This window comes from Furipterus horrens, unplaced genomic scaffold (assembly GCF_987537825.1).
Source record: "Furipterus horrens unplaced genomic scaffold, mFurHor1.1.pri manual_scaffold_11, whole genome shotgun sequence".
Lineage (NCBI taxonomy): Eukaryota > Metazoa > Chordata > Mammalia > Chiroptera > Furipteridae > Furipterus > Furipterus horrens.
In genome coordinates, this window is record NW_028327181.1 from 18,620,832 (window position 1) to 18,642,081 (window position 21,250).

Genomic DNA, 21,250 nt, shown 5'->3' on the forward strand with positions numbered 1-21,250 from the left:
AAATGAAGCCAAATTTCCAATGTCACCTCTGAGCCAGATCAGTTGTCCTGGGCAGTTTGTTAGATGTCTTCGAGTTTCCTTAATTTTTGTTTTTTTCTTGCCTGGGGTTTGCTTTATTTTATTTTTATTTTTTTAAGCGAGTTTCCTTGTTAGGAAGTGGTACAGGTTCCATTGGAAGCACTGCTGTTTTCTGTGTCTTTCTCTTTAGGAGCATTGACAGTAGTGTTGGGCTGCTGAAACATCATTCCTGGACTTCTTCCTTGCCATTTCCCTGCAACTGGGGCCAGCTTTAAGATAAGATGAAGACTGTGCTCATGGTTGCAGAAAAGCCGTCCTTGGCCCAGTCCATTGCCAAAATCCTCTCTCGAGGTATGGAAGACCAACCCTGGCGTCTCTCTGGCTTTGATCTGTAACCATGGTCATTCCTATTTTACACATGGTCATGCCTATTTTTCTTTCTTTTTCCAAAGTGCGACTACCCCTTTGGAGTAGACTTGGTTCAGGACAGCAGGCATTCACGAAGCACCTTGGTGCTGGTCACTGTGGAATTCCTTTACTGCCACAGCTAGCATGAGCCAGGGCGGGGCTCCCAAAAGGCACAGGCGCCATCCACAGCATAGCAGCAGGTACACTGTAAGAGCACTGTGCTGGCTGGGGTTGGTGGTCATAGGCAGCAAAAACCAACCCTGGTAACTTACACACAAAGGGAATTTACTGGAAGGAGGAAGACACAGCCAGGACCACACCCTGGTCTAAGTCTGACAAGGCCATACTACAGGCATCATCACCACAAGACCCTTGGCCCTATCCTTGACCCCTGACTGCTGCTATAGCTTCCACCCACAAGGCTCATGTCACTCAAGAGCAGCCACTAGGCTGAGACTTGGCCATGGCTCTCCCAAGACACCAGAGCCTTGGTAAACGGAATGTCAGCCCGCACCCCCACTCAGCCGTTGGGGTGCTTGGTGCTCCTTCCCCTCCTGTTTCTGCATTCCCTCCAAATAGGGAGGGTATTTTATTTCGATGCTGGGGACCAAGAAATGGCATACATCCACCCTGACCTCCCCTTGGTCCCAAGGGTGAAGGAGGAAGACATCCTGAGACATGTGGACTAAGAAGTCATGGTCTTAAGGAGAGGGAGACTGCAGAAGTAGTGTTTGGTCCCAGAAGCTGAGGAAGTTTGGCTGAGGGGCCATCAGTGTGGAGTGTGAGACGACACTGGGATTCAGTAATCAGCATTCCTGGGGACCTTTGAGTAAAGTTTGAGAGCAGGTAGACAGAAATCAAATTCAGGAGTGAACACAGAAGTACAGAGAAAGAGCCTGGGAGTGTCTGCTCTTGAGAGTTCAGAGGGGGTGCTTCTGGCCCCCAGCTGGTGCGGGGCTCTGTGTGGTGAGCGCACTGTGCTGGTTGGTTACCAATGGTGTTTTCCCTGTGAACCGGGAGACCTCTCCGCACCTAGTTCCCTGCAGTGGCCTGAGGAATATTCTTACTGACCGCTCTGGGGAAGGGGGACTCAGGCCCTCCGAGAGGCAGCGTTGGGGCCCAGGGTCTCTGAGGTGGCTGCACCCCTCACTGTGCTTCTCCTCTGCAGGTAACATGTCCTCACACAAAGGGCTGAATGGAACATGCTCAGTGCACGAGTACACAGGGAACTTCGCTGGCCAACCAGTTCGCTTCAAAATGACATCTGTCTGTGGTCATGTGATGACCCTGGATTTCCTGGGTGAGCCCCCCACCCTCCTTCCCACCCATCCCGCTGAGGGAAGCCCTGCATGATGCTTCCCAGGGTCCAGCTGGAACCAGTCCAGAACCCATGAGTCCTGACACCAATAGGTTGCGGAGAAGTCACCCGGGGTCCCTGGATGAGGCATCCAGACCTCAGGCTTTGGAGGTCACCACCCGTTGGCCCCCATCCCAGCGGCACCCTTAGTTACTGCATGCCCTGTGTACCTTGCTGTGCTGACTGGAGACATTGCCCATGTCAGGGAGGTCTGGTCTGAACAGGTGCTTGGGGAAAGGCTGCTGCCCCTGCTGAGTGTCACTGTTGTCTAGCAGTCACTTGGTGGCTGGTCATCATCATCCTCATTTTGTTACTATTATCCATCATCTTGGAATGGCCTGCATTAGTGACGTACTGGGACAAGGTGCAGGGCAGCGTGGTTGACAAGAATCTGGCCTGGGGTCTGAACCACACTGCTGGCTCACAGGCTGGGACTAGGGCAGTGACTGGGCCTCCATGAGTTTCTGCTCCTCCTGTGTGAAATGGGTCTTACGACAGTGCCATTCACTTCCCAGGACTGTATGGACTCAGTGTGACAGTGAGGGTAGAGTGCTTCGTACGGGGCCAGGCACAGAGCAAAGCCTCATTACTTTTTGCTGCTCAGTGGAAACAGTGACACTGATTTAGTTGTGTGGCTGAATATTTGGACCTTGAGCTTTACCACTAGCCTGCAGATGGGGAGCTGGGATTTGAACTTGGCTCTATTTGACCCCAGTCTTTCAGGCTGCAGGAAATAGGGCCTAAAAGAAAGGCAGAGTTCTGAGCATGTGAACACCCAACCCCAAATAGTGAAGTAGGTGGACGTATCCGTGAGGCCCAAAAAGGTTGATTCTCCATGGGCATCAACTGAGTGCCCATCATGTGCCCAGTCAAGTGCTGGGTCAGGGGAGAGGAATCCAGGCTGAAAGAAAAGACGGAGGTACGTGTTGCGTGGGTCAGTTCTCTGGCAAAGTGAGCCGGCCACAGGGACCTTCCTGGAAGCGAGGCTAGAGCAGCAGCCCTGGCAGTGGCAGCTCCCATGGGTGGCCGAGGTGTGGTGTCAGCTCAGCAGCCAGGAGGAGGAAGGCTGCTGAAGGAAGGCTCTGTCTCTGACTGTGGAGGTTCCTGGGAAAATCTTTCTCCAAGCCTTTCTCTCCTTCTTTGTAAGACAAGACCACAGTATGACGATCACAGGGGCCAAGCTCTGAAGTGTGATTTCAGATGTCTTTGTGCCTGGGATTTACAGGAAAGTACAACAAATGGGACAAAGTGGACCCCGCAGAGCTGTTCAGTCAAGCCCCTACGGAGAAGAAGGAAGCCAACCCCAAGCTGAACATGGTGAAGTTCCTGCAGGTGCGTGGGGCAGGCGGGGCAGAGCAGGCAGGGAGGCCCTTCCCCTGGTTCCCTTGAGCCCAGCCCTTGGGCAGACCTTATAGCCCTTTCTGTGAGCGCCCCTCCCCACCCCCCGGCTAGTTTTTTAAAAAATGCTTATATATTATGGAAAATTGAAATATATAAATAAATATCAAGAAGGAAGATTATTTATCATCACACTACCCAAGACAACCACTATTATTAACATTTAGGCTTATTTCATTTCAGTCCTTTTTCTATGCAGTTTTTGGAGTTAAGATCTTACTGGATTTTTAACATTTTGTTGCCCACAAAACAGTTGTTTGAACTAAATTATTTTAAGATTGGCTAAGCCAGTCTAACTATATAGTTCCTCTGCTTAGCCTGTGCCCTTGCTCTGGGCACAAGGCTTCCTAAACAGCGGGGGTGGGGGGGTGGGAGGAGCGTTGGCTCTGTTCTCTGAGCCTGGTGGGAGAGCTGTGGGTGGGGACTGCAGGTCACCGGGCTGTGGCAAGTGTGAGACCCCCTGTGCTCTGTGGCAGGTGGAAGGCAAAGGCTGTGACTACATCGTGCTGTGGCTGGACTGTGACAAGGAAGGGGAGAACATCTGCTTCGAGGTCAGGTCCTCACTGTTGGCCTTTCCTGCCACCTGCCCCAAACCATTCCTGAGCCCAAAGTAGGGAATCAACTACGTTGGATTAAAAAATGCCTTTTAGTCTCCTTTATTTTGGGAATTCTCTAGACATTTTAAAATGCATAGACTCCACTAAGGGTGATGGAGTGTGACTTCACCTTCTGGGGGTACATAGTGTGAGCAACAGTGAAAGGGCAGAATTTGCTAAATGGATTTGGGTTTCAGAACCGGGCTTTGTCAAGGAGAGAGCTGGTTTTCAGCATTTCAGGTCACTCAGCACCTTCCGGGGACCTTAGATCATGCCGTTGACACCCGGCAACCCTCTTCACTCCTTGCACATGCTTCACGTGTCTGCTCCCCACCCAGGAGGCCCTCCCATACCTGCCTTGGCGGTGCTCTCACACTGGCTGTGATTACAGGTGTCACCTGGTGCCCCTCAGGCCGTGACTCTGTACAGGTCGCCCTCCTGCGTCTGCACCCCCAGCTCTCCCAGGGACTGGTCTGCCTCAAGGCTCAGTAAATGCTTCCAGCAGGACAGGGGAACTCAGGGCACCACGCATTCCAGCACAGCACCCTCAGCAGCCTTGATTACACTCCATCCCTTCCCAGACCCCCCTCTCCTGTCTCCTCCTGTGCAGGGCTGCTCCTCCCCAGGGCGTCTCTGCTGCTGAGGGTAAAGAAGGGTGGCAACTCATGAGGCTTTCTCCCTTCAGAATCGAAGCCACTTCTTCCCCGTAAAGAAGCTGCATGGCCAGGCTCCAGCATGACTTCCCTCCCACTGCACGGCCTTCTTAGTGAGTCTTGGCTCCAGGACCCCTACTGTGCTTTATCTCCCCCCCCCCACCTCCCCACTCTGAGCCACCCCAGGGCCCCACAGTGGGGGTCTTCAGGGCCTTCCCACTCCTGCCTTTTCCTCTTCATCCTTTTTTCCCTCCCTGCCTTTTCTCCAGTCTCTTAAAAGTTCCACCCACCCTTCCTAGCACTCCCTCCTCTAGAAGAAGGGCAGATGGGTCAAACGGGGTGGATTTGGCAGCTCTGAGTTCCCTTGTGTCCTTGGCAATAGCATTTCTTGGTTTGGTGACAATGGAAGCAGGAAGTAAGAGGGTGGCAGCCTGCAGGATGGTATAAGAAGGGAGTGTTTGAGTAAATTGGTAGACAAAAGGAAGGAAGCCATGTGGCAGGAGTATGTAGAGAGACTGAGGCTTCTGGAAGGGGAGAGAGACAGAGAAGGGTGTGGCAAGAGTAGAGAAGGGATCACACACACAGCAGGGGAGGCTCAGCCCTGGAGAGGAGCTGCGCCCACGGGTGGGGTATAGAGCAGGAGGTAGAGGCCTCAGGAGTTGGAATGGGTCACAGCCGGCCACCTCCCTCAGGTCCTGGATGCTGTGCTGCCCGTCATGAGTCCAGCCCATGGCGGTGAGAAGACAGTGTTCCGGGCCAGGTTCAGCTCCATCACGGACACGGACATCTGCAATGCCATGGCCCGCCTGGGCGAGCCTGACCACAACGAGGCGCTCTCGGTGGATGCCAGGCAGGAGCTGGACCTGCGCATTGGCTGTGCCTTCACCAGGTGCTGGCCGCCTTCCCTTTGTCCAGAGCCCCTGCCCTTGCTGGTCCCCATCCTCGGTCCCTGGCCTAATCAGAACCCCACAGTCTGAAAACTGTCTAAATAGACCACTGCTTAAAAAGTAGTACATTTGTCCACACTGTACGGGCCTTGAGGAGAGGGCAGAGGGGATGGGATGGAACAGAAGGGCTTCCTGGGATGGTCAGAATGTCTGCTCTTCTTTTCCACTTTCTCTGTTATGTGTACACACACCTCCTTGCCCCCATGCTGAGCATGTCCTCTTACCCTGTCTTCTGAGCGGGGAGCAGCCAGCCACCTTGCCTCCTCGCTGTACCCACCAGCTAACCCATCCCACACTCCCACCAGTGGTTAATGATGGTGCCTTCAACAAACACATGCCTGAAATATCTTCCTCTCCCCCACCCCCTACCCCTCCTTGCAGGTTTCAGACTAAGTACTTCCAGGGGAAATACGGCGATTTAGACAGCTCTCTCATCTCCTTTGGGCCGTGTCAGACCCCTACCCTGGGATTCTGCGTGGAGAGACATGACAAAATCCAGTCCTTCAAACCGGAGACCTACTGGGTGCTGCAGGCCAAGGTTCTTTTTCCCTTCTCTGTTCCCACTGGGCCTTCCCTAGTTTGGGTGTGAATTCTGGGAGTTCCTACCACCATCATCATCATCGTAGTCCTGTAGGCCCTAGAGGCCGAGGGCACAATTGTACAGTAGGGAGGCCAGAGGGGGGTCTGCAGTGTGCCTCGGGGAGGGACCCCCGCTTTAATTGAGAGGCAGGATACGGCTCAGCCTAGATACGTTGAATTTGGATGAACGAGAATGAACTCAGCTTTGGTGGTGTGGGGTGAGGTGACCCCTTGGGGCCATCAGCTGCCACAGTCAGGTCCAAGGACTGACTTCCAAATTTTTAAGGTTTTGGAACCCCACTTCCAAATACAAGCCTCCATGGAAGCTTCTCATAAGATTTAGAACATAATACAGAGCTACTTCAGTCAACACGAGACTGGGGACCCCAGGATGGGGCCACACTTCGTGTGGGTCAGACATTAGGATGTCAGCAGGGATGGTGTGAGAGGTGAGGCTCTGACACTCCTTAAGGACACATCAGCCTCAGCTTTGGGCTCCCCTCGTGGAACCATCTGTCTAATTTCAGGGGGATGCCAGCTGTCAGAGCAGCCTTTCCTTGGGGAGGGGCTGCATAGCTGTGCATCTGTGTATCTGCACACCTGCACAGGTACGGCTCTGAGACTTTAGAGCTAGGGCCCTTTGCTCCCAGACAAGGACCAGCTTCATCTGCCTCAGTTCTCTTCTCTGGCAACAGATTGACCTGAATACTTTCTCTCCTGTGTTCTTTTGTCCTTCTTCCTACAGGTTAATGCTGATAAAGACAGATCTCTCCTTTTGGACTGGGACCGAGTACGAGTGTTTGATCGGGAGATCGCGCAGATGTTTTTAAACATGACCAAGCTGGAGAAGGAAGCCCAGGTGGGCCTGCTCCACCCACATCTGTCACCTTTGCCTGGGCTGGGGTAGGAGTGGGGATGCCTCTGGCTGGAGAAATACCTCGTGACCTAGGGTCGCGTCTTTCTCTCCCTTTCTGACATCTTTGGAAAGAACAGTTACACACACACTCCTAATGAAATAGTTCCACGCACCGCCGTAACTGTAGCGTGCCACATATCTTCTCTATCGTGCACCATCCCACTCCCGTGACGCACTGGGCCCCTTCCACGCTTCCCTTTCCATGTGACCCTGTGGGCATCACCTCCTTTCAACAGGACTTTATCTCACACAAATGTCCCTTTTCTGTGATGTCTAAAGCTGACAACTGCAGAGGGCTCTATGTGCACAGCCAGAGTCCCTCCTCTTGCCTCTTCCGCATTCCTCCAGGGTCACATAAGCTAACACAGGCGGGTCTGGGGTCCCAACTCCAGGCAGCTTTCATGGCCTTTGTGGCACTGTATTTCTTACTTAGGGTTCTATGAATTGGAAGGACATGCTGCTTGGCCATTAGGAAGAAGGTAATGCCACCTGGCAAGGAGCTGGCTCGCGTGGGGGTGGGGGTTGGGATGGGTGGCAGGCCGAGGCCATTGCAGCAAATGCTGTACAGCTGTGACAACTACCAAAGCCACTGAGGTGCCTTCTCTTATCCTTCTTGAGCCTCCCTTGGGTGCCCTCTTACCTACCCATGCAGTTGACTCAGGCTTCCAGAACTTTTAAAGCCACTTCATACTTTTATCCTTGATCACATTCCTAGAGACGCTATTGCTACTGTCTCCAACTCTCACCCAGCCTTCATGACTGCACGTACACAATTTGGCCTCAGTGTTCAGCTCACATCTGTCTGTCTGGAATCAGAAGGCCCTGGCCCGACCAGGTCTACATGGAATTGGCAGGGATGAGCTGTCAGAGTTGAGTTGTTTGTTTCTGCCACAGGCAAAAGAGAGTCATCTCCTCTGACAGCTGTTCAGTTTAGAGGTTGAAAGTGTAGCTCACCAGTATTTTATTTAAACTGCATGGTGTTCACAAAAGTTTCAAAATAGTTACCCACATTTAAAAATAATGAGACTTCACATTAAAATCTTGGTTTCCAGCTTCTCTTGACAAATCAGAAGCTATAGCCATACCAGCAGGTCCTGGTGGCAGCACTCAGGCTCACTGAGGAGCAAGCCGCTGATGGAGACGGCCCACACCCCAGGGCCCACCTGACCCTGCCTTCCCCAGGGCCTTGCTGACACTGGCTCCTGTCTAATTTTGAATTTGCAATGTATCTCTCCCTCTCTCTTTTTTAAAAATTGATTTTAGAGAAAGAGAAAGAGAAAAAAAACAACACTTTGTTGTTCCACGTCTTTCTGCATTCATTGGTTCATTCTTGTATATGCCCTGACCAGGGATTAAACCTGTGACCTTGGCGAATCAGGACAGTGCTCTAACCTACTGAGCTACCAGGCCAGGGCTACAATCCCTTCTCTTGCCTCTTTCCTATTTCTCCAGTTTTTCTCTCTCCTTAAAAAATTCTTTAGAAAATTATTTGTTTTTTTCCTTCCCGGGCCTGAATAAATATTCACTCGAATCTTGAGAACATTATGAGGAGTGACTTTGAGGACCAGGGAGACCAAATCGATGAAAGCAGACCCTTTGCCAACCCATCATAATTCTCTCTGGTTTGGTGTCCCGACCCTTTCCCTCCATCCCTAAATCACTGAATCTGTTCTGTCTTCTAGGTGGAAGCCACAAGCAGGAAAGAGAAGGCCAAGCAGAGGCCCCTGGCCCTGAACACTGTGGAGATGCTACGTGTGGCCAGCTCTTCCCTGGGTATGAGACCATTTCCCTAAAACCCCCAACAGACTTCGTGGAATGGGCACACAGTGACCCCGTTCAACCTCAGAGTAGTACCTAGGGGTGCAGGACAATGCTGACCTTCTTACCCCTGCTAGTATTCTCCCTCCATGCTCACCTGTGCCATGCACCCACCTTCCATGCTACCTGTGCCAGCACACACCCCCTGCACGTGCTCACCTGTGCCATCACTCACCCCCTTTTCGTGCTCACCTGTGCCATCACTCACCCCCTTTTCGTGCTCACCTGTGCCAGCACTCACCCCCTGCACGTGCTCACCTGTGCCAGCACTCACCCCCTTTTCGTGCTCACCTGTGCCAGCACTCACCCCCTGCACGTGCTCACCTGTGCCAGCACTCACCCCCTTTTCGTGCTCACCTGTGCCAGCACCCCCTCTCCATGCAGTGTCACCTGAGGCTTTGAGGGAATCTGAGCCTCATGAAGATTTCATTTCTCTTAAATTCCAGAGTAGAAACAAAAAACAGGAGAGCAAATTCCATTTTACAAGATTGTTGGTTAATACTTAACAGCTTCTTTGAATTTATATGGGGAAAACGCAGACCATGTTATTTTACTAAATGAGGAACCCCTGCCAGGATTGAACACATGGCAAGGCATCAGGAGGGCCACCCACAAGGCAGGCCTCACATGCCCCTTAGAGGCATTAAACCATGGAGTTTAAGTTCCAGATACAAACCAGTTTAAATCCCAGCTCAGCCACATCCTTCCTTGTCCCAGAGCCTCAGTGTCCTCCTGTGAAAAATAGGGTCACTATAGTTAGTACCCATCTCTCTGGGTTGTAAGGATTAAATGACTGAAATAGCACAGCGTAACAATAGCAATGGTAATGATTGTCATTATCCAAGAGGGGCATCCTGATATTAGCATCCCAGAGCAGCCTCCCTGATGTAGGGGAGAGGTCAACACCCATCTTTTGCTGCCTGGGACAGGTGTACCGTAGCCTCTCTGGGCCTAATGGCGAGAAGGGGGTTGGGCTGAACAGTTGGTGGCCCCTCAGTGGCCTTGGGAAACCATGAGCAGTGCTTTCTAGAGCAACACCTACAGGGATCCGCAGAGGTAATAGTGACATTGAATGAGCGGTAGCTGAGCACCAGCCTCTCCTGGTCACAGAGGAGCAGGAAGACGAGCCTTCTCTCAGTGGCCTGGGAATGCTGTGAGTACAGGAATACCCAAGGGGCTCAGAACAGAGGGCACGTGCTAATTCTGCTGCCAGGGCAGATGCCAGCAGACCCTGAGGCATTGTCATGGTTCCATGCCAGAGGATGAGAGGCAGGCGGTCTGAAGGCCACATTCAGTCAGTGTAGTGGCCAACATCTTGTGAGTGACACTGCACATCCTTAACCTTAGTCTGGCCTCAAAGGTTGAGGACCTCAGCCTTGGCTAAGGCACAGGCACCTGGTCAGCAGCTCTGCTCTATGCCTTGCCTGCTCAGACTCACTGTCACCCCACAGGAGGCCCTGTTTGCCTTTGGGGGAGCCTGAGTGCCCAGGCCCATGGGCAGGCACCGGGCCGACTCTGGCATTCTGGGCCAGCTGAGCCTCCTGTCTCTTGCAGGCATGGGGCCACAGCATGCCATGCAGACCGCTGAGCGCCTCTACACCCAAGGCTACATCAGCTACCCGCGAACCGAGACGACCCACTACCCTGAGAACTTTGACCTGAAGGGCCCTCTACGGCAGCAGGCCAACCATCCCTACTGGGCCGACACGGTGAGTGGAGCCAGGCCCTGCCCGCCACCCCCCCTCCCCCATACACACCTGTTGCCGAGGCCTTGGGCCCCAGCTCAAGCCTGGCCACATCCAGGACTGGCAGCAGCTCCCTGTAGGTGGGAGGGCAACCAGGCCCATACACAGTACTCTACTTTGTCTTCTCTCTCCCTCAGGTGAAGCGGTTGTTAGCAGAAGGTATCAACCGCCCACGGAAAGGTCACGATGCTGGAGACCATCCCCCCATCACCCCCATGAGGTCTGCCACAGAGGCTGAATTAGGTATCAGATGATCCCCACCACTCTCACACTTAATCACATTCCCCCCCACACACACACACACTTCAAGCTTCTGGCGAGGAAAGGGCAGGAAGCCATGGTGACATGGGATCTTTGCATGGTGTTAGGCCCTGTTGGCAATGTGGAGACTCCCTCCTGCCCCCATCTACCCCTGGCTGTGGCAAAGGAGGTCACCTGCAAGTTGGGCTCCCTCACCATGGGACAGGACAAGAGTGAAGTGGTGACAGCAGGTGTGCCTGAGTGCAGCATGCAGGCAGCTGCTCGTGGGGACCCTAGAACAGAGGAGGCCAGGCAGGAGGTGGGACGGTGAGGTGAGTGTGCAGGTGGCTGTGGACAGACAGGATGAGACTGAGACAGAGTGACAAGCTCAGTCATGGGGCCAAGGCAGTGCTGGTGGCCACATGCCAGGAGAAGGCAGAGGAAGGGAGAGCCATGTGGGTGGAGGTGGGAGCTGCTTGTGCACAGCCCTGGTGGGAAGTGATGGTGGCATGTCACTAGACAGGGTCAGGCCAGGTGCTCGAATAGCAGTCCACCTGGAAGCAGGGCAGGAGATGGGCACCATGGCTGCGAAGAAACCACCAGGACGCAAGAGACTCGCTTTCCTTGCTATGTGTTTCCTCCTCTCGGGCATCCTGTGGCTCTGCTTCTTGAGTGGGAGCCAGGGGGTCCTTAGAGCCAGCGTTCTGGCTGGTGACCCGCGTCTGTGCTCACTGCAGGGAGCGAGCCGTGGCGGCTCTATGAGTACATCACTAGGCACTTTATTGCCACGGTTAGCTATGACTGCAAGTACCTCCAGAACACCATTTCCTTCAGGATTGGGCCTGAGCACTTCACCTGCACAGTGAAGACCGTCATCTCACCAGGTAAAACCATGGGGCCCAGCTTTGCTCCTCGCCTCAGTTCCACAGACAGATGGAACATTCTCCACCGGACCTGGGAATGGAGGCCGAGGGTCTGAAGGGGCTCCCTGTCTATCCAGGCTTTACAGAGATCATGCCCTGGCAGAGCGTGCCCCTGGAGGAGAGCCTTCCCCCCTGCCAACGGGGCGACACCTTCCCTGTGGCTGAGGTGAAGTTGCTGGAGAAGCAGACGAGCCCACCTGACTACCTGACGGAGGCCGAGCTCATCACCCTCATGGAGAAGCATGGCATTGGTGGGTGCACTTGCCTACCTGCCCATCCAGGACCCAGGCCTGAGGGTTCCCATCCCAACACCAGAGCGCAGGAGGCAGTGCTTCCAGATCTGCCCAGTGACCCATCCATGCCCAGCACCTGGTGACTGGGACCCAGGGAGTGGCCAGCCAAGCAGGCTGGGTGGCAGCGGGCAGTATCTCACCAAGGCGTCCATGTCAGGACCTGAGATGGGTACTTATGCACACTAACATCCAGGACCCCAAATGATTCATTTATAGGAAAAAGTCAGATCAGGATCCTCCTCGGTCCACACAGCCAACCCGAGTCTGTCCTGGAGTTCGGTGACAAGGAAACCAAAATTCATAGGCGCCACTTCCCAGTGAGGGAAGCTTAGAGCCCAGTAAGGGCCGGAAGCTCCTACATAATAACCAGGTTTCCAATTGGAAATTGGCAGCTGAAGGCCATTTGCCAGCTCAGAGGGTAGTTGCTAATGTATGTACCTCACAAGCGAGGTGGTCTTGCTTGTCCTGGGTCCAGGGGCTGTGACAGGCTTGCACACTTGAGGCCTTCCACCCAGGCAGTGTTCGTGCTGATGGGTACTGCCCAGTTGCTGGTGTGCTATCCCAGGTGACCGGACCCCTCCCAGTTGATAGGCTGTGGAGGGTCCTGGGACAATCCAGGCCTCTGTACCTGGGCTTGGTTCCATTACTGACAGTCTTACAGTTGACTGCCAGGGAGCAGCTCACCTGAGTCTGGGGTCCTGGAGACAGTGTGGCCTCTGCAGGACAGCTGAGCCTGCTGCTTCCCAGAGGCCTGGGGGCCTATATGGCTCAGGCCACAGCAGCCCTCAGCCCCCTGGGAGGTGTGGGTGCTGCTTCCCCAGCATCCTCTGTCCCTTTCTGTTGATGGGACATCCATGGCTTCTGACAACCATACGCTAGACATTGACCAAATTGAGTCTGCAGAAGTGAAGAGGGCTCTTGTGACCTGAACTAGAGTGGTGGAGGCTGGCCCCGTCAACTAGGGCCCCCAGGGCTCTGTAAAAGGACCTGGCAAGAGCTGCCCCTCAAGCCATAGCAAGAATGCAGCAAGGAGCTGGGGAACCCACTGAGCCACATCACATGGGTCCTGGCAGACAGGCAGCATCAAGCACAACACCACCCAGAGCCCACCACACAGGGTTCACATCCCCATCCCCACCTCATCCTGTGAACATGGGACCTTAGCAGACTCATTAGCCTCCAAGCACCTGCTAAGGAGGCTCCTCAGCCAGGGGAGCAGTAATGGTAGCATCTGGCAGTGCCAGGTGACCTTGAAGTCCCTTAGGGACGTGTGTCCCAGAACTGCAAGCATGTCCTGGGGACTGAGCACCAGAAAGTGGGCAGAGCAGAGCAGGTTTTGAAGGGGACGATTTGGCAGGGACTCTGGGTCCAGAATTGGGTTAGTGCCTCAGGATGGAGGCAGAAGAGGCCAAGGCAGTCTTACTCACCAGAGGTGAGGAGCAGGTCAGGCGAGCTCTGCCCTTGGCAGCGTTCCCTAATCTCTGAGCCTCTGTGGGACAGGAATAAGCCCCCGGCACAGGGGGCTTCATCCTGGGATTGGTAAGGCGATTCATGAATGGCATGGGGTGCAGTGCCTGGGACAGCGCTGGCCAGAAGCAGCACAGGAGAGGCTAAGACCCAGGGGCCCGTGACCGGTGGGGGTGAAGGGCAGGCCACCGTCCGGTGGGAAGTGTCGGGCAGGCCAAGGGACACCAGGGCCCTGTGTGCGCCGCAGGGACGGATGCCAGCATCCCCGTGCACATCAACAACATCTGCCAGCGCAACTATGTGGTGGTGGAGAGCGGGCGCCGGCTGAGGCCCACCAACCTCGGCATCGTCCTGGTGCACGGCTACTACAAGATTGGTGAGTTCGGCTGGCTGTGCTCCTTGGGCTGCAGCTCCGCTTTCGTCAGCTCAGAGCCTCCCTACCGCACCCTGCGGTGGGCCCCCAGCTCCCACTGTGCGGCTGCTACACTGGCCGCCCTGGGCTCAGCATGGTGGGTGATGAGTGGACAGGTGCAAAGGATCCAAAGGGGGGGCTAGGCCTGGACCCCCGCTGGAGTGTTTGCTCTGTCCCCTCCAGGCCCCAAGGAACATAGGCATGGCCCAGGGACTGCCAGAACACATTTGTGATGCAATCCTAGAGACAGTTGTCCTGGTGACTCCAGGATTTTTTGGGTGGGAGATCAGGAAAGGTCTGGGGGTGTGGGGTCCAGTCTGGTGCTGTCCAACCCCGGCAGGAGCAGCCATGACCCCTCAGGTGAGAATGCTCACAGTGGTGGTACCCCACCTGCAGATGCAGAGCTGGTGCTCCCCACCATCCGCAGCGCCGTGGAGAAGCAGCTGAACTTGATCGCGCAGGGCAAGGCTGACTACCGCCAGGTGCTGGGCCATACCCTGGACATCTTCAAGAGGAAATTCCACTACTTTGTTGACTCCATTGCAGGTTAGGTCTGCCTCTTCCCTGCCCCGGGTCAGAGCTACCAGCGCTCGGGGTGCCAAGGGCCCCCATGTGAGACCAGCCCCCACATCTGGGCTCCAGGCCTTTGTTGGCTGGTGGGTCATCACTGGGCCCTTACTAGGATTAAAGAGCCAGTGTGTTAATACCACACACAGGGCACATGGCTCGTCTGACAAACAGCAGCTCTGCTGTTCCTATTACTGACTTGGAAACCCCCCACCCTCTGGGCAGGCATGTATTCCCTCACAGACCCTCTACCTCATGTGTGGCCTCCCCTCCAGCCCACCCATTTCCACCTGCTGGGGAGGTGGGCTGCTGCAGGCCGGGAGGATGTGACTCCCCTGCACTCCTTCCTTTCAGGCATGGATGAGTTGATGGAGGTGTCCTTTTCACCTCTGGCGGCCACAGGCAAGCCCCTCTCCCGCTGCGGGAAGTGCCACCGGTTCATGAAGTACATCCAGGTAGGTGGTAGGTGAAGGGATGCCCCTTCTGGCCTGTAGTGCCCTTGTGCACAGATTCGGGCAAGTCTTGTTACCTCTGTAGGCCTCCACCTTATCCTGTCGTACAATATAATCTTTGTTCCCGTTGTCACACAAGAATGACTGAGAGGCCTAAAGCACCCTTGCCAACAAATACCCAGCGTTCCCATGACCCCAAGTACAGATAAGCAGTTAGCCACTTAAACACATGTTGTCCATTGTTTCCTATCCACACATTCCTTGCTATCATGGGCATCAACATACATGCTGGAATTTTAGAATTGCCTTTCTTCATGCATAGAGCAAGTGTCCTGAGACACTTGGCCTGGATTCTTGCCTGAGAGGTTCTTGCCTAGCAGCATATTATGTATTATACATTACCTGTTACACATTCTGTACATGTATTAAACATCATGTACACATTACACATTGCATATTACACGTTCTGTGTCATCTATATGTGCATACGATACACATCTATTACATAGGACTTCCTGTGTGTTATGATTACATCCTGCGTTTTCCGTATACTGTATTATGAGGAGAATGGGGGTGGACAGCAGGGTCAGGGGGCCCCAGCGACCCTGTGCTGCTCCCCTGGCACTGCTGCAGGCCAAGCCAAGTCGCCTGCACTGCTCCCACTGCGACGAGACCTACACCCTCCCCCAGAACGGCACCATCAAGCTCTACAAGGAACTCCGGTGCCCGCTGGATGACTTCGAGCTGGTTCTGTGGTCATCGGGCTCTCGGGGCAAGAGCTACCCACTGTGCCCCTATTGCTACAACCACCCGCCCTTCCGGGACATGAAGAAAGGTGAGAACACCTCATCCCCGGGCTTCAGCTCTCCCTCCCAAGCTGCGCTGCCCTCGGACCCCCGGGGACCTGTGATTTCTGTCACATCAGCCCCTGCCTGACATCACGCTGGACTCTGACAGTACCCCTGCCCTGGGCCTGCCCGTGCTACTGGTGCTAAGATAGGAGCCCCGGTGTACCTGAGCACTGCTGTGGCATCAGCCCTGCCCTCTGCCGCTCTCTGTCTTGTCATAATTGTACAGTTGATGATAGTAAGCCCGCTCAGGGTCTGGGCAGTGGGTGTGCTGCGTCCCCTCCTGGGCTGGGGTGAGTGAGGGGGTGCAGCAGGTGGGGGCATGCCTCCAGTCAGCACCCACCAGAGTCCTCCATCCTTATGCTTATTACTAGAGAAAGGAGAGCATGCATCCAGGTGGGGCTGAGAGACTAAGCCAGGAGTCGGAAGGGGGTCCCGGACCCAGGGTGCTCACCCTTAGCTGTGCTGTCTCCTTTACACCCTGCACAGGCCCTGGGGTGTCATCAGCCCATACCACAGACAGACACAAGATACAGTGAGAGTGAGGCATCCACCCACATCCCCAGGGGGTCTGGGAGCCCTCAGGGGTCTCAGTTTACCCCTCCTGACTCAAGCCTCACCTGTGGGGCAGGCACCAAGGCCCACCCCTGCCCTCTAGCAGCTTCTAGGGCAGCTGATGGCCACATATGGCCTACTCCAATGAGGCACACACAGAGCTGCCTGTGACAAGCCATGGAAGCAAAGTGAAGGGCAGATGGACTTGGCTGGAGGCCACCAGGAAGGCCTTTGGGAAGCGATGTGAGCCCAGGGAGCGGGTGCTCAGAGGGTGAGGAAATCTCAGATAAGCAGGGACTGGGAGTGCTCTCCTGCCCAGGCCAGTGTGAGCAAAGCTGAGAGGAGCGCTCCCTGCTGGGCTGAGGGACGCTGCACTAGGACGCATGGAGACAGGCCCGGGGCGGAGAAGGGGGGCTGCAGCACGGGGTGAGCGGGCAGGCGTGCCTCACCGGTGTCCTCTCCCCGCCAGGCATGGGCTGCAACGAGTGCACTCACCCCACCTGCCAGCACTCGCTGAGCATGCTGGGCATCGGCCAGTGCGTGGAATGCGAGAGTGGCGTGCTGGTGCTGGACCCCACCTCGGGCCCCAAGTGGAAGGTGGCCTGCAACAAGTGCAACGTGGTGGCGCACTGCTTCGAGAACGCCCACCGCGTGCGCGTGTCCCCCGAGACCTGCAGCTCCTGTGAGGCTGCCCTGCTCGACGTGGACTTCAACAAGGCCAAGTCCCCGCTCCTGGGCGACGAGACGCAGCATACGGGCTGTGTCTTCTGTGACCCCATCTTCCAGGAGCTGGTGGAGCTGAGGCACGCGGCCTCCTGCCACCCCATGCACCGAGGTGGGCCGGGGAGGAGGCAGGGTCGAGGGCGGGGCCGGGGCCGGCGGCCTGCTGGGAAGCCCAGTGCCAGGCGACCAAAGGACAAGATGTCAGCCCTGGCCGCCTACTTTGTATGATGGCCCCGTCGTCCCTCACCCAGGCTCCAGACAGTTGTCTTCTGGGCCACAAGTCATTAAAATGCATTTTATCTTCTCCAGAGCAAGCAGCTGGGAACCTTTTGCTGGTGTCTGGGTCACTGTGTCCTCCCCGCCCATCTCATTGCCCCTCCTGTCCCTGTCCCCTTGCCTCTCCCTTCATTCCGCACACACTTCCTAAGTACCTGCTCTTCCCACACCACAGCAGCGCCTTCGGGGAGGATACCAAGTGTGGAAATGGTAGCTGTGTGCCCTGTGGGAGGTGTCCCTGACACCTGTCACCCCAGGCAGGTGTTGTAAGACGGAGGCCCAGGGAAGGAGATGGGGCTGGGAGAAGTGCTCTCTGGACCTGGCCGTCGATACAGCCTGCTGCTCAGGATCAGACCCCACGTGGTGCCTCAGGCGACCCTGACAGTCTCCAGGGCCGTTCCGATTTCAGTTGTGAAACAAGCCTGATGGTCTCAGACAGTAACTTACAGCGGGGCAGAGATGCCATGGTGAGCTGTTCACATGCCCAATGTTGAAAATAGTCTGTCAGCCTTAGTGCCCTGTGGAAGCTGGGGCAAACAGTAAGCTGCTTGCCCGCATGCCACCCTTCCTGTGCCCCACTCCAGCCCCAAGGTGGAGCGCCTGCTTTAGGCAACAAGTCCTCTGAGCTTGGGAAACTCTACCCCTGGCCGTGTGGCAGCCAGGAGCTTGGTAATACGGCTTCCCAGGCTGTTCAGTGGAGGGACATTTGTATAAGGAACAGATAGATGTATGTTTCGTCCTGGGACCCCCTATCTTGGTAGATTCACAGTTCACACTCAAACATAAAGGCTCTGAGAAGATCCTCCATAAATAAACCTGTGGCTTTTCCTGGCTTTCCACAAAGGAGCTGCGCCCCAGGTTCCCTCTTCCTGGAGGCTTCACCAAGCCACCATGGTGTTCCCCGGAACACACTTTGGGAAACGACTCTAGACGCTCTTGCAAGGCTGCCCCTGCAAGCAGGCTCCCTGGGAAGCTGTGCTGCAGCAACCTGACCCTGGAGCACTGGCAAGGCCACATCGGCTAGTGTGCAGGGTCCTCGGCCCAGGGCTGTGACTGCTCGGCCACCACTTAGCAGACTCAGCGCCTTCTCTCCTCATGCTCTAGGACCCCTCCGCTGAGGCAGCCAGGGAAGAGGCTCGGTGTGGGCTTAGAAGACAGATACTGTACCTCAGATCACAAACCCAAACCACCCGTTCCTTACCGGGATTCTGCACTGAGGTTTCAGCCTCCAGGGCCAGGAGTTCCGTTAAGGAGCTACTGCAAAGTCCAGATGAGATAACGGCAGCTTGGATCAAGGTGGTAGCCGTGAAGATAGGGAGAAGCTGGGTGATGTATTTTTTATTTAGAATATTTCAGACATAAAAAAAGTGGAATAACAAAATGAACCTTTGTATATCATTACCCAGCTTCAACAATTAACTTGTAGACGATCTTGTTTCAAGGATAACCCGTCCACATCTCTCCTGTGCTATGCGTCTGTGAATCCTGAACGTCATGGCATTTCACTGGATATATTTTGACTATGCAGCAGACGGTGTGTGATGGGGTAGAAAGATCCGAGTTAAGGATCACTTCAAGGCCTTTGGCCTGAACAATTGGAAGGATGGGGTTGTCCTTAACAACTCCAGAGTTCGGAAAGACTGGCGAAGGGCACAGTGTATAAGCACAAGGACATGGAGGAGCTCAGTTTTGGAACTGAAGTTGGAGATGTCTGTTAGGAATATACGTGGAGTAGGGAGTTGGATATATGAGTTTGGGCTTGAGATACAAATTTGAGGATCACCAGCGTAGAAATATTTAAAGCCACAAGACTGGATGAGATGACCAAGGGAGTGAGTATAGAGCAAGGAGAAGAAAGGACCAAGGACTGTGCCCTGCAGCATTCAGTAGTGTGAGAGGTTGGGGAGTTACAAGAATCCAGCAAAGAGGAATCAGGAGTAGCTTATGAGGTGGAAGAAAAATCAAGAGTGGTGTTTTGAAAGCCAAGTGGAGAGATCATCCTAAGAAGTGATCCACTGGGTCAAATGCTGGACGAATCTGCTCTGACATCATCCTGATAGTGGCAAACCAGGGGAGTGACCAGTGGTAAAGTTAGCACTCTGGAAAGATTGGTCTGGATGCTTCTGTGGTGAGACTGGGTTGCAGGACACTGGGCAGTGGACCACGTGAAAGGCAATGGTGGCCTGGACTTGGCTGAAAGCTGTGGAGGTGGAGAGAAGGGGCTGGATTCTAGGTCCCTTTTGGAAGAAGGGTAGACATAGGACTTGGTGACTACAGGTAGGAGGTGAGGACAGAGAAGACAGGGATGGCTATCAGCTCTCTGCTTTGGGTCATCAAGTAATTGGTAGAGGGCACTTTTTAACAAAGCGGGGAAGTCTGAAGAAGAAATGGGAAGGGGGGAGATCAAGAAGTGTATTTTTGCATGATGACCTGGAAGTACCCATGGATGATAAGGGGAGTGAGCAGCTCCACGTGAAGACAAATGTAGTTTTCCTCGGTACACAGATGGATCATTGGTGCCTTGGGGAAGGATGATTGATACCGAAATTAAACGATGGGCAAAGAAAGTGAAATTTAGAGTACCAGATGGGGTGGTCGAAGAGATGGGCCAAGGCCAGAGAGCTTAAAAGCCCTGTCCACACAGCCTAATGCTTCTGATAAACTGAGAAATATACATCTGAAAAATACCCAAGAGGCCGCTGGTGACTACAGAGGATGCAGTCTTACGGGAGAGATGGGAGCGGAAGTTGAATTAAGGTAGGTTGAGGAGTAAGTGGGGTGAGGGAAATGGAGACCAGGAGTGTAGCTAACCCTTGTAAAAAGTTTGTCATGACAGAAAGGGGAAAGATGAAGTGTGAGCCAGAGGAGGTTGTAGGATGGGGAATGTTCATTGTTTGAAATTTCATTTAGAAAAACCCACAATCATGCTACACTTCAATTTAAACTTTCCTACTGACTTCCCCCAAATGTAAAGCATCACATTTTTTTATTTCATAAATTTGAAAAGTTCCCATATTGCCAATGTTTGGTAGTAGCACCTGGTCCTTAAGTAGTCCCATATTAAAACAACTTAAAGAGCTGTGACAACTTCGCAAATCTCAGTTCACAATAACGTAAGGATCCAAATGTTTGCCATATGTTTATGGTGAGAGATAATGAACTTTAAGACAACATTAAAGTTATTCAAACAAACATTCGGGCCTTATATACTGGTTTTTGTTCAGCTTCATGAAATCTATGAGAGTTGAGCAGCTTTCAGTTATTTGATCACTAATACAGTGGATGGCGTTTGAAGGTTTAAAAGGCAACATGGAGTTGGTAATGGGTTGGTCTGATGGTTTGGCAACATGCCACTCAGTTGAGCATGTCTGTATAAGGAGGGAGAAGAGCCAGTGGTTAGGAAGGTGGTGGGCTAGGTTCGGGGTCTGCAACACAGATGTGCTCTGTCGAGGCTACTGTGGATTTCCCTTTTTGCCATTATTACTCCATATTGTCCAAAGAATGTTTTTTTTCATTGATACAAATGAAACTATACCCCCATGGCCCTCCATGCTGGCTGTCAGAAATACAGAGCAGGCAGCCCGGACAGAGACAGCTGATGAATATTTAGAGGCCTGCCAGTGAATGGTGAGTTCTCAAAGAGCCTGTGTCTTCTAGCTCACTGTGCGGGTCTTCACCCCATGCTCCAGGCAGGGCGGATCTCTGCAAAGCTCTGAGCAGTCAATGACAGGTCCGGCAGAGGCATGGCCTGTGTCTGCCAGCGGGCCGCCCAGCTAAGGCAGTGAGCACAGCCCTCATCCTGTCAGCTATCTTATCAATAATTGTCCTTGCTTCACAGGGCTACGGATGGCCGAGGGGGCCTCGCTGCATGACTGCATGGTGTAGGAAAGAGACTTAGCCATGGCTCCATGGCCTCAGGCAAGCTTCTCTGAGCTTTTATTCCCTCTTCCTTTGAGTAGAAGGTAAAGACTGTGTATCATTTATCTACTGCTGTGTAAGGAACCACCCCAAAGTATTGGTGATTTAAAACAACATTATTTAGCTCACCTCTTTGGTGCT

General features: G+C 54.0%; 1 protein-coding gene across 1 annotated transcript; it reads left to right on the forward strand.

The window, feature by feature from the left end:
* The first annotated feature begins 213 nt into the window (after positions 1-213).
* On the forward strand, positions 214-17,225 carry TOP3B (DNA topoisomerase III beta). The gene is made up of 17 exons (XM_090291235.1): positions 214-369; positions 1,595-1,726; positions 3,009-3,115; positions 3,658-3,732; positions 5,123-5,319; positions 5,759-5,915; positions 6,702-6,815; positions 8,555-8,645; positions 10,245-10,399; positions 10,573-10,678; positions 11,413-11,559; positions 11,676-11,849; positions 13,606-13,734; positions 14,167-14,316; positions 14,692-14,792; positions 15,423-15,624; positions 16,662-17,225. Exons 1-17 carry the CDS (start codon positions 300-302, stop codon positions 17,141-17,143), a joined length of 2,589 nt encoding a protein of 862 aa, XP_090147361.1. The 5' UTR covers positions 214-299; the 3' UTR covers positions 17,144-17,225.
* The last annotated feature ends 4,025 nt before the right edge of the window (positions 17,226-21,250 follow it).